The sequence below is a fragment of the Ambystoma mexicanum genome, chromosome 2q (assembly GCF_040938575.1).
Source record: "Ambystoma mexicanum isolate Mex_15411 chromosome 2q, UKY_AmexF1_1, whole genome shotgun sequence".
Classification (NCBI taxonomy): domain Eukaryota; kingdom Metazoa; phylum Chordata; class Amphibia; order Caudata; family Ambystomatidae; genus Ambystoma; species Ambystoma mexicanum.
The window spans coordinates 1,276,849,929-1,276,863,101 of record NC_090924.1 but is presented as its reverse complement, the minus strand read 5'-3'; the positions used below and the strand labels follow the sequence as shown (position 1 = coordinate 1,276,863,101).

The window sequence follows — 13,173 nt, the reverse complement described above, 5'->3', positions numbered from 1 at the left end:
ATTTCTACAAGCTGCTCTCATTGCTGGAGCGCTACTAGGTTTGCTCAAAGATGCAAGTCGTTGAGTCATTCAATTGCCGTTGTAACTCGCACACTTCCAAAGATATGATAGGTTATTTATAACATGCTTAATACCCAGAGGTTTCTAAGCACGGACCAGGGGATCGAACCTGTGTTGCTCTGCGTTGTCTTGTTTCCAAGGCGAGCACGTTGCCGCTGAGCTGTCCTCCCGAGACATAGATGAATGAAAACACTGATATTCCTCAAATGTGTTACTATAGGTTCTCTCATACATGACTGTTAGTTGTCGGAGATCATAGGCAAGATGTTTCAGGCTTTCACAAGCTAGAATCACTGAATATCGGAGCTTATGAGGTAGAAATCGGATTGTTACCTGGGAAATGCCAGCTAACTTGAAGAAGGAAAGAGCCAGGAAAAAGTTCCAGTCATTTAAAACTACTGGAATACCCCGGCAGCGATGATACACTGAAATCAAGTCTTCAACTGCTGGAATTCCTAGGTGTAAGGCAACAAAAAAAAAGACTTAGCATGCAGCTGTTCATTTCATACAAACGTGAATTAGCTAAGAATTGACAACATTTTTCTCTGCTAAAACTTTCCACTGCTAAAATGAACATATTTCCTCTGTTAACTTCAGGATGTGATGAAAAAGCCATGTTCTTTTTACTGCTGGTGGTCGGATGAAACGACCGGTAGCATGGTGGGGTCTGAAAGCGAGAGAGAAACCAGGGCGATGGGTGTAGATCAGGTGTACAGGTGCAAGCTGTGAAGAATGCAGGAAGGCAGGCTGAGCTGTGGCAAGGAGGCAAATGTAAGTCACACAGATGACAAGACATACACCTGGTCAAGACAGTAGGGGAACCCTATGTAGCTGAGGGAGGTCAAAGGCAAGAGGCAGCGAAGGCACAGTAGAGGCCGGGATCACACAGTCATAAGAGGGTTTTATATCTGGGATGTGAGCAAGAAGACTGAGACAGAGCAAATGCATACAGAACCAGGATATCGTAGAGGTTTGCGGATTCCTGCCACTGTGGGGAAGGAGAAGAGAGGAGTAGGCCAGGTGACGTGCATTCATAGAGCCAAAAGTGAATATGAGTGTAAGGAGAGACAAGCTGTAATCTGAAGGCAAAGTTCCTAGAACCATTTGACAAAGCGAGTGAACACAATTAATGCCAGTTCAAACCAGAAGGGAAAATTCCTAGAGCCATTAACAAATGTAATTAAAAGGATAATTTTTTATTTTTATTTTTATATGGATCTACCATGAACCTTTACGAAGAAGAAACAACATCTCTGAGTGATCACAAGTTATACAACCCAAGGAAAACAAACATAACACAAATCGAACGACCTAAAAAGAGTAAAATTACATTTTTCCACAATACATAAATTAATCTAAAATAAACTATGATTTCACCATTTACCTGTTGCTGGTAAGAAGAGTATTATTCCATTATTTTACACAGTTTTAGAACTCGAACAACCAATGTTTTTAGGGCAACATTATAACTAGAATCCAGATAATCCCAAAAATACTCTGCTATAATCCCTTCTTCTCGAGATACAAATCAACCAAACAACCTCTTTCGAACTGCCCATGTTCCCTCATACTCCATCAATAAATGCCTTACAGTTTGATTTGAGGGGGTGTCACACATTACACAGTTTTAAGGCTTTGTTTCTTTGTTGACGCCTTGCCAACACCTCACCACAATGCACCAGATTTAGCCTAATCCTGAGGAAGTCATTCCTTATTGCCCTATCAGGAAACTTCCGAAGATAGTGGGAGAGGCAACCCAGTTTTTTTTCCCTCAGAAGAAATTGATTTATACGGGCTGACTCCCTTACCTTTGCGATTGTTTCTATCCAATCGCATGTTTTGCTTTACCTTCAATGCATTTGTTATAAGGGCGTCAACCTCCAAATCAACCTTCTCCAACAATGCCTTCACTCTTCCCTCTAAAGCGGACAACACAAGTGATCTTGATTGTTCCAGATGATTTCTAATGTCTCCATAAAGCAAAGAGCTCTTCCCAGTGATGACCTCCCTATAAAGTGAAGCCAACTTCCAGTTTGCCATACATTCTAATGACTTAAGGCCCAGCTCAAATCTTAGGCTCCATCCCGGAGTACAAGAAAGCAGACCCAGAGTCTTCTTCCAGATTCGCACCTCTACTGCACTTAGTCTGAGGATTAAAGAAAAGGCTTTGCCTCCAAACCATAAAGAATTACGGGCACCGCTTTTGCTAGATAGAATTTTATCAGCGGTCAAACTGAAAATGTGCAATATTTTTCATTTAACTCGAGCATTTCTGAGGCTATCTGGGAGGCTTTTATTGCCACATCTGTTTCCACTTCATGGCACGCTGGATAGGCATATATGTTAAAGCCTAGATACCTTACCTCCTCGACCCTTTGGATCACTTGACCCCCCAGAACCCAATTTGAAAAGTGGATCTTCCTCTGAGGGTGTTTCAAAACTACTGGACACTATGCCCTTTTTCACCTCGCACTAATCCCTGCTTGTGGTTACACAGCTGACTCTCCTCCTCGTGAACCTATGGACTAGCTCAGAAAGTAAGACTAATAACGTTATCAACTATTTCAGCGCTTCCGAATGCTATGCTTATTCCCACGAGCTTGCTACCTAGTATAGCTATATAAGTTGTCCGCTCTGTGCCTACTGCCCTACAAGCATTTATCTTGCCTGTTGAACTAGCTGACATACTATCTATCCTGATGTTGATAATGCCTTTACTATGCTAATATAATCACATACGCCACTTGACGAGCTGTAGCAACGTGCTCCATGCACACCTCTGTACTAAGTCTGCACATCTATTACGAGCGTCCTGACTTTAATCAACTGAGCCGACTCATATTTGAGCCCCTAGTCGCTACCTATTCGCGGCTGCTTATCACCAAGTGATCGCACCATTTCAGTGCCTTATTTGCTTGCATTGCCTATGTCTGTTCTCATTGCCGCCCAGCCCATACCTTCCCATTGCATGACCACGGCACTGCTTTCATTTGCGGCTTTGTTCGCTTGTGCTTGCCTTGAAATTACTATGCTGCCAACCCCATGCTCGCTTTTGAAATGATTGAGCTCTTGCTCAGAACCGCAACGTGGACCCACTTGTTAGCCCCATGATATATGCTACTCTGCCTGCGTGATACGCTCATTGTGTATTCCCTAATTTGCTGCGCCACACCTTGATCTATGTTTGCATATGTTGCACCGCTCCACATAAGACATGTCCACATGATCTAAGCTAACTCCAGGGTACCTGCCTTACTCTGCCGTGCCTTTCAACTTGACATTTACCTGATCTGCCAATACTTTCTGCCAACACTAGAATGTCTTCTCTGCCTGAATTGTTGCACCGTTACAATTAGATCACGCTTCTTGCATTCTGCATTGTTCCCTGCCTAACATGCTAATGTATATGCAAGCTTTGGTATTTGCTTTGCCTGTGTACCCTGATCTGATGCACCCCCATTGCTTGACTCTGAATAAGTAGACTTAACCTGTTTTAAACTCATTAGCCTGCATTGCTCGTACAGAGCACGCACTGCCTAGCCAAATAGTGCCTGTAACACTTACCTATAATTGCCTCACAGACCCGGCAGCCCTTCCTCTCTAATCTCGGTAACATGCTACCACGCTGGTCCTCCCTACGGTCACTGCTCTCCTCATTACAAGTACTACTCTCAGTGTGGTCAATTACTAGGTCGTCACACCTACCGCCTCCCAATTTAGCTGCACCTAGCTCCTTGCACACCTCATCCATGGCCACCTCTCACAGATACTGATACCTACCAAAGTACTGCACCTCAATACCACAACATCTACCTCAACGATCCGGCCCTATGGCTCGACCATTTCGCCAAAAAACCCTCACCCAACCAACCATGTCCTATCACTCTTAGAAACCTAAGGTTAGGATCTAGATTTATGGGTAAGAAGGGACACCCCATGTACCTGAGCCCATACCTCAAAACTCATACGCACAGCCCGCCCCCACAAACGGCCACCTCACCCATGCCTCATCACCCTCAAATCATCACAGCTTCATCAAGCAACGTTGGTTTAATTAAAGCTGCCCTGATTAACGCAAGATCCCTAGCTGCGCACGCTCTGGACATTGCTGATCTTATCAAAAACTCAGGAACTCGACTTCATCGCCATCTCCGAGACTTGGCTGCACGCGGCTTCCGGCCCGGCACTCTCATTGGCCATCCCCACTGATTACTCCATCATCAGATGTGATCGCACCTCGAGAGGTGGAGGAATTGCTTTCATTGCTAGAAACTCATTAGGACTTAGAACCATCCCAGGCGCTAAGGTGGAAACTGCAGAGTTACTCTCTGTCAAACTCGGACTCTCAGCTAACCAAACGGCTACCATCCACCTAATATACAGACCCCCTGGTCCACCCACATCCTTTGTGGAGGATATCTCTATGTTAGTACTCAACAATGCTAAATCCAACTCCCAAACCATCATTCTTGGCGACCTCAATCTAGGACACCAAGACCCTAATGATCCTGCGGCCCTCGACCTAGCTAATACCTTAACAGATTTAGGTTTCACTCACCACATACAGGAACCCACCCACATTAAAGGGCGGTCCCTTGACTGGCTTAGTGACACCAATTGCAATATTAGCGTAATCTCCAACGCCCCTTGCTTGTGGTCTGACCACCATGTCATCACTTTCAGCATCGAAGCAGCCCCACCACCCAGGCCTTTGGTCGCCCCAGCCACCCTCACTAGAAATAAAAAGAACATTACGACAGAAAAACTACTCCCCCTTATCCTTCCCACACTAAATAACGCTCCTGACACTTGCTCAGACCCCACCAACCTAGCCGACATGGATAACCAGGCACTGCTTGCAGCCATCAACTCTATCGCCCCGCTCAAACTGAGGAAACCCAAACAACGAGCAGACCTTAACATGTGGTTTACTCCCCAGCTTAGAGTGTTACGCAAAGAGAAACGCACAGCAGAGTCACGCTGGAGAAGTCACCACTCCGACGCCCACAAGGACAGTCTTCTGATAGCCACCCTTAACTATAAAGAAGCTGTACTCCAGGCAAAAAAAGATTCTTATAATAACCACATTATGTCAGCCCAGTCCAATACTAAGGAACTCTTTAATATCCTTAAGGAACTCGAGACACCTGCAGCCCCCCCTGACTCTTGCTCCAAAGACAACACTTGGTGCACCAATATTCAGTCAGCACTCTTGGGTAAAATTGTTACCCTCCAATCTAAAATCAGGGACAAACAGAAATCCCTACAGCTTGACCAACCACACCTACACTTAATATACATTTAACCTATCAGCATAAACCTTTCTCCTTCTCCCCACTCACTACTCTCGAAGTAGAAAACATCATAAACAATTTAAAACCTTCCAATTGCCAAGGCGACCCCTGCCCAGCACCTATTATCAAGGAAGCATCTCATGAGCTAGCCCCGTTCATTACAGCATTCATAAATGCTTCTTTCAAGACGGGTATTGTCCCCGACAACCTAAAGGATGCATGGGTTATCCCACTCCTCAAAAAACCCTCCCTTGACCCTAATATCCCAACTAACTTCAGACCTATCACTACAGTCCCATTCCTGCTCAAGATCCTGGACATCGCAGCCTACCTGCAGATTCAGGATTACCTCGAACTAAACAATCTCCTGGGTTTAAGACAATCGGGGTTCCACCCTAAACATAGCACGGAGTCAGCTCTGATCGACTTGAAAACTCAGATGGAGTCACTGAAGGACAATGGGAAGCTAGCTCTTCTCCTTCTCCTCGATCTCTCCGCGGCTTTTGATCTGGTCAACCACCAAATACTCTGCCAGCCTCTCAAATCCGCAGCCCACTTCTCCGACTCTGCCAATGCCTGGATCCACTCATTCCTGAGCAATAGATCCATGAGGGTCTTCTCACCGCTGGCATCAGCGGTTCCCTCCCCTATTCACTGTGGTGTTCCTCAAGGCTCGTGTGTATCCCCTACGTTGTATAACGTATTCACCAAGCCCCTCTTCGATGTGCTTGACTATCTGGGTGTCTCCTACACTAGCTACGCGGACGACACCCAGATACTTATCCCTATCACAGGAGACTACACAGCTGACACCAAATCCCTTAACAATGTTTACTCGGTCATCCAGGCCTGGATGGCAATGCACAAACTTTGCCTTAACGATGATAAGACTGAGCTCTTACTTTTAGGATCAAATCATCGTCTCAACAAACTAGACCAAACCTACAAGTCCTTCATTATTGACGGCAATGACATTAAAGTCTCCAAAGATACTAAGACGCTAGGGGTCTATCTTGACTCCTCGCTTTCTCTGAACAGACAAATAAATGCAGTTAGGTCAGCTTCGGCCTATACCTGCAAACTTATCACTGCCTGTAGACCCTTCCTAAATTCCACCAACTGTATCACACTCGCCAGAACTCTTGTTATGGCCAAAATCGACTACTGTAGTGCTCTCTACCTAGGGACCAGTCAGTCTAACCTTAATAAATTGCAAACCGTACAAAATAATGCCTTAAGGGCAGCCTTAAACATCCCGAGACGCTCTCATATCTCCTCCGTCAGATCGGACTTACGCTGGCTCCCGGTAAGAAAGAGAATTGCCCTGAAAACCCTAGCTTTGACTCACAAATGTCTGAGCAACAACGCCCCACATTACCTGTCCGCTCGCTTCTCACGCCACACCTCCACTCGACCTACCAGAGCAGCCCAAACTCACAGCCTCATCGTGCCTAGATGCAAACTCCAAAAAGCTGGTGGGGTGAGCTTCCCCGTCCTGGCCTCCAAACTCTGGAACACCTTGCCCACACCTATCAGAATTGAACCATCATTCCACTCCTTCAAGAACAATGCTAAAACATGGCTGCTCTCCCAAGACTCATGAGACCTTGACACAGTCCAGACTCCATGTGGGGTACAGGACTGAATATACATTTTCTCTCTGCTCTGTCCCTGTATTATACGCTGTTAATGGTACCCTTCGGTACATGTATATATGCTGTATATTTTTGTAACTCACTGTAACTACTGCTTTTTGTAACATGTTTAAGAGTATGTACATGTATATATGCTGTATATTTTTGTAACTTCTGTAATTACTGCTTTTTGTAACATGTTTAAGAGTATGCGCCCGGTTGCCCCTGGGCCTGGTTTTTTGCGCTTTATAAATAAAAATCAAATCAATCAATTCTTGATTTGAGGGGGTTAATGGTGAGATCGTTTAATTCTGCGTATTCACCTAACTTTGACAGCAGACGCTGCATACCTATCACCATTCTATCCAGCAGAACAATGTCGTCTGCATAGGCCAGCCTATGGACCTTCTTTCCATTTATCTCTGGGCTGGCCAATGCAGACGACTCCAGGAAAACACCCATGTCTGCCAAGAAGACGTTAAAAAATAACGGGGCCACAGGTAACCCTGCCTAACCCCCCTCTCCACCCTTATGGACTCTGATAAATGGCCCTGGTTGTCCAGCTGACTCTTATGGAAGTGTCTCTATGCAGTTCCACCAATATGGCTAACAACGAATCTGGCATGCCCCAGCTCTTAAGCTTGTTCCAGATTAAAGTTCTATTAACCTGGTCGAATGCTTTGGACAGATCGAACCACGCTCCATACAATGGCAGTGCCCCCTTGGCCATCGCATTCTCACTAGTTAAATTCAAAACTAAGCCATTTAGGGCTGTTCAGAAGCCTTTTCTAAAGCCTGTCTGGTGGGGGCGCGGTTGCGCAGCAGACCAAGATGGCCGCTGCCTGAAAAGCTCTGGCAACGGCCAGAATAAAATCTGCTAAATATCCTACCCTTTCTAACTCCAGATCCCCGGCAAACATCGGTGTCGAGAGGTGAACATATCTAGCTTCCCCAGGTGAACGTTCCTGGCAAATTATTACCCCGGACGACCGCAACAGCGAACTGGAGCTGCGCCATTCGAATGGAGAGAGTGAGGGGAGGAGCAGCCCGCCCTGTGGTAATCGCAGCATACGGACATCTGGGGGAACCGCCCTATGTGGCACAGTGAACGGAGGCTGGAGACGATGCTGCCCCAAACGGCAGATCATACTCGCTGGGCTGGCTGAGACTGCGGGAGAGAGTTGCGAGGGCCCCGCTGCGGGATACGCGGAAGCTCCGGCAATCAGCGATGCATATCATCGAGTGCCCTCTGCCACTGCCATACACACCTGTCTGGGGAAGCGCGCGAAACCTGTTGGTGGGCCCGTGGGGCACCCCGCCCCAGGACTTGGTATAAGTCTCTGAATCCATTGAAGACGGCCTCCTTTGACCTGCTCGCACTCGCCTGTGACTGCGGGGTGGTGGATGGCTGGCGGCCCGGACCATACGCGCCTGGCCTAAGTGCAGAGGCGGACTGTGGCCTCCCTCCGGAATTGTAGAGCACCGCCTCGGTCTGGGGGTCACTGCAGCGCACAGCGTTACGGAAGGTGCCAGCTCTTGCTCCTGCGCGTGTGGCCTGGACTACTGAGATGAGGTGACCCTGCAGGACGCTGCTTGGCACGGTTGGGCGGACTGTGCCAGTGCGCTGTCCTAGCACAGTCGGGAAACGCGCCTCTCGCTCTGAGATTGTGGCGAGGATACCCTGCAGGGATAAAAGGAGTCAACACTGGGGTTGGGGGTGTGCGTGAGCATATGGTGGAATGGTGGATTCCGCGCCTTTCTATGTGGCAACCAGGGACTGAATTGAGGAGGGCCGGAGCACTGACTGCCTGGATCCCCTAATCTCTATGGGGCCCACTGACCGGTGATTTGAGCATACTGTAGAAACCCTGCAAGCCTGTGTTCAGGAGGAGATCGCTGAAGGAGCTGACGACTCTGGGTCCTACCCCCCCACTGGGAAATTAGTCACTAAGCGAACACAGCTTACTATAAACGCAGGGCACCAAGGTGAGGGGAAGGGTACGAGACTAGACCAGCGAAGCAAGCAAGCAGGCAGGCACTGATACTTATAAATCTGGACTGGATGCTGAGTGGGCGAACTGGGCTTTCCTATAATTGCGCTAACATGGGTAACCAGAAGAAACAGGTGTGGATGGAGCAGTTTGCCCGTGCCGATCAGGCCCAGTCCCCAGCCACTCCCTCAGTGACGGAGCAGGTCGACATAGCTGCCCTGAATCAGACGCTGCTGGCATTAAACGGTAGCATGGACACGCTCGGGGTCAAGATAGATGCCCTTACATATAAAGTGGACATTTCGGCAGTACAGATATAAAAACACTGCGGATGTATGGAGGAAGCGGAACAGAGGATCGGGTCTACAGAGGACAACGTCACATCTTTGCAGCGCGAGGTATCAACCTTACAGCAGTTGGTTAAAAAGAAATAGCAGCGAAGAACGAGAACTTGGAAGGGATCTCGAGGAGGAACAACGTTAGGATCACGGGAGTTCCGGAAATCAACAAACATTGATAATATGGAGAAGTTTGTCAAGCACTTCTTGGTTGACATTCTAAATAATCCTCCACTGTCCAGCAGATTTATGGTGGAACGTGCGCATCGTTCGCTAGCGCCCAGGCCACCGCCGGTTGCCCCGGAGTGCCCCATCATTGCAAGAATTTTTTGTTACCGGGTCAGGGACGCCATACTGCGAGCAGCCAGAAAGAAGGAGCTAAAATGGGAGGGATCCACTATACGATTATTCCCAGACTTCAGCCTGGTAATTCAAGATCAAAGGAAGACCTTTCAGATGGCCAAAAATATACTACGGAGTAAAGGGGCAAAGTACTCCATGATATACCCGGCTAAGCTGCATGTGCAATATAAGGGCTCAGCTATAATATTTATCGCCCCGGATGAGGCAGGATATGCCAGAAATCTCGGGGGGTTCACCTCGGCATCCATCTTGATTTGGTCCTGATATCGTATGGGGGAGAATCGCAGATACTTGGGGGAAAGCACTGACACTCCAAGGAGGGCTGGTGGGACGGGGGAGAAGGGTTTCTCTATATTTGACGTTGCCATATGGAGCGCTAGTGCTGCCTCAGAGCCCTAGTGGCCGCAGACACTGCGGTACAGTTTAGGTGTGATTGAAGTTTTGTTGCCATGGTTGGGCTTGGGAAGTGGTTGTGGGGGGTGGGTAGGGAGCTGGTAGGTTGTGGTTTCTGGCGTGGGTGGGCACAAGGGGTGGGGGGAGGAGGGCAGGGGATAGGTTGTTATTTAAAGTTCTCTGGAAATGGTATTGGGTACCCGATCTCAGCGATATTATGCGTGATATAGGTGATACGATATTCTACACCATCACACTCTACTACTTATGGCCAAGGCTGGGGTGAGTGATAGGCAGGGTGAGCATCTCACAATAATGACTTGGAATGCGAGAGGGCTTACGAACCAAAAAAAGACCCGCCTCATAGCAAACTATAGCAGAAAACACAACGTAAATGTATTATGTTTACAGGAAACGCATCTGGTGAATGACAGACTCCTTTCCAAGCTGGCGGGCTGGGGTATAGATAGGTACAGCTCGTCTTATTCCTCGCATTCCAAGGGGGTTGCGACTTACATACATGGATCCCTCCAACTCCTTATTATGAACATATATGCCCCCAAAGTAGATACTCCGGACTTCTTTCATCAGTGTGCCAAACACATTCACAAGTTCCCGTCTTATGAAATACTCTGGGCTGGTGACTTCAACCTAGCACTCACGCTGGACTTAGAAAGGTCAGAAACGTCACAACAGGCCCTCTCTCAGGCAGCTAAGGCATGGCATCTATTGCTGCATATCACGACCTCCATGACCTATGGCGGTCTGAGCACCCTACTACCAGAGTGTACACTTTCTTCTCTGGGGTGCATTGCAGTTCTTCTAGAATTGATTATATCATGGCATCCACCCCCATCACTAGGAAGGCCACAAAGGCCAGGATACTTCCACGTACCCTCGCTGACCATTCGCCAGTGCTGGTCCCCAGAGTAAGGTCAGGTGGCGTTTTAGAGCTACGTCCCTGGAAGACGTGGCCTTCCATGCCGATTGAGAGCGGGATGTACAAACCTACTTCCATGCCAACATAGGCTCAGTACCCAACCAGGCCACAATATGGTAAGCATTCAAAGTCTACATCAGGGGGTGCTGCATATCGATGGAGGGTTCTGAAGGCTCTGTGGGGGTCCATGAGGAAACTGGAGAGCACTACCCGTGATCTAGAGAATGAACAAAGCTCCTCAGATGTCCCTAGGATTCATGCAGAGCTGAGGGAGCGTAGAGAGGAATACCAACAGCTGGCAGCTAGTGAAGAAAAAATCCTGTACGACCATATAGCAGCGGCCAGGTATGGAGAGGGTGATCGTCCGAGTAGGACTCTGGCCTGGGTCATTCGATGGGAGCAGCAAACTGCCCTCATAGTAGAGATTGAGGGATGGGACGGTGGCACTATCAGGGATCTGCAAGGGATAAATGGAGAGTTCTATAAATACTACGCGCAATTATACACATCGCGTCACACAGTTGGGCATGATAAGCTGACAGAATACCTCAATGAGATAGCTTTACGTTGGTTGGATAGTGAGCAAGGTGGTGCCCTGAACGCCCCTATCACCGAATACGAGATACGGCAAGCTATAAAATCTCTTCCTAATGGTAAGGCCCCTGGACTAGATGGCATCACCGCTGAGTTCTATAAAGCTTCCATTGATATCTTAACTCCCCATCTATTAAGTATGTACAAGTACGCCTTCGCGGGAGGTACGCTCTCTGAGTCGACTAGATCGGCGCTAGTGACTGTACTCCTAAAACCAGGTAAAGACACTCGCCAGTTGGCGTCATACAGGCCACTGTCGCTGATTAACACTGACAATAAAATATTGGCAAAAATTCAAATTAACCGTTCGCTGCCACACATGCCGGCACTGGTCCTTCCAGATCATGGCAGTTTTATCCCGGGCCGGTCCACTCAGAATAACCTAAGACGCCTATTCACTCTGATGCACAATGTGAACCCAGAGGTCCAGATAGAGATTGTGGCCCTCGACGCCGAGAAGGCCTTCGATTCGGTCGAGTGGCCCTTTCTTTTCGAGGTGCTGAGGCGCTCAGGGTTTGGTCTTACCTTTATCAACTGGGTTAAGTTGCTCTACACTGCTCCCCGTGCTGCTGTGTACACGAGTGGTATGATCTCGAGTTCCTCCTCCCCACGCGTGGCACGCGGCAGGGTTGCCCCTTCTCCCCAATCCTGTTTTCCTTGGCCATGGAGCCCCTGGCGTGCCATATACGGGAATTACACGGTCATCAAGGGTCTGTGTAAATGCACACCGTACCGTCATATCGCTATACGCGGATGACATACTACTATATGTCAAACATCCCAGGCAGAATCTAGCCCCCCTGACACAAGAAGTCCTCAGATTTGGGGAATTATCAGGCCTTAAAATTAACTGGAATAAATCTGAAATCCTTCCTCTAACACCAGGGGTCCTGCAAACCGATGTAGGTGATGACTTTCGATGGTGCCCCCACGGATTGCGCTATCTAGGTATCATGATTACCACAGGCGCCAGCACACTGTACAGGGATAATTATATGAAAGTGCTTGAGACCCTGGAGCAAAACGTAAAGTCATGGATCCTGCTCCCTATTTCCCAGGCAGCATGTATGGCTTTAGCTAAGATAGTTATCTTGCCTAAGATGCTGTATATTTTCAATAACGTTCCAATATGGCCCCCTGGCTCCTAGTGGATCAGTACTAGGAAAATGATGACGAGACTGGCGTGGCCCGGCAAACAATTGTGTATTGCGTATGACACTCTGACCTCAGCATACGAGCATGGCGGGCTGGAATATCCCGATATGCACTGGTATTACCTAGCAGCCCAGTTGCAGTATATAGCGGGTTGGAACCCTCCGAGTCCTACGTGTCCACATGCCATGTTGGCGAAAGTAATTTCCTCCCCACATAATCGGATGTGATTGCTCTGGGGAGAAAGGGGTACTGACCTAAGGTGGGTGGGAGGGGACGGGCGGGGGGAGTCCAACCTATAACTGTGACGTGTAGGGCGTGGAGAGGGGTGAGCCGACAAATGGAGGCTGCACCTCATTACCACCCCGAGTGGACCACATACAATATTGTTGGCATACTGCTCATGCATGAAAA

General features: G+C 48.1%; 1 protein-coding gene across 1 annotated transcript in view; it reads right to left on the bottom strand.

The window, feature by feature from the left end:
* Window positions 1–13,173, bottom strand: part of ACAD11 (acyl-CoA dehydrogenase family member 11) — a 728,164-nt gene that overhangs the window by 428,758 nt on the left and 286,233 nt on the right. The window contains exon 7 of the mRNA XM_069648691.1: window positions 394–515. Coding sequence (XP_069504792.1) covers window positions 394–515 — 122 coding nt within the window. The remainder of the gene's footprint in view (window positions 1–393; window positions 516–13,173) is intronic.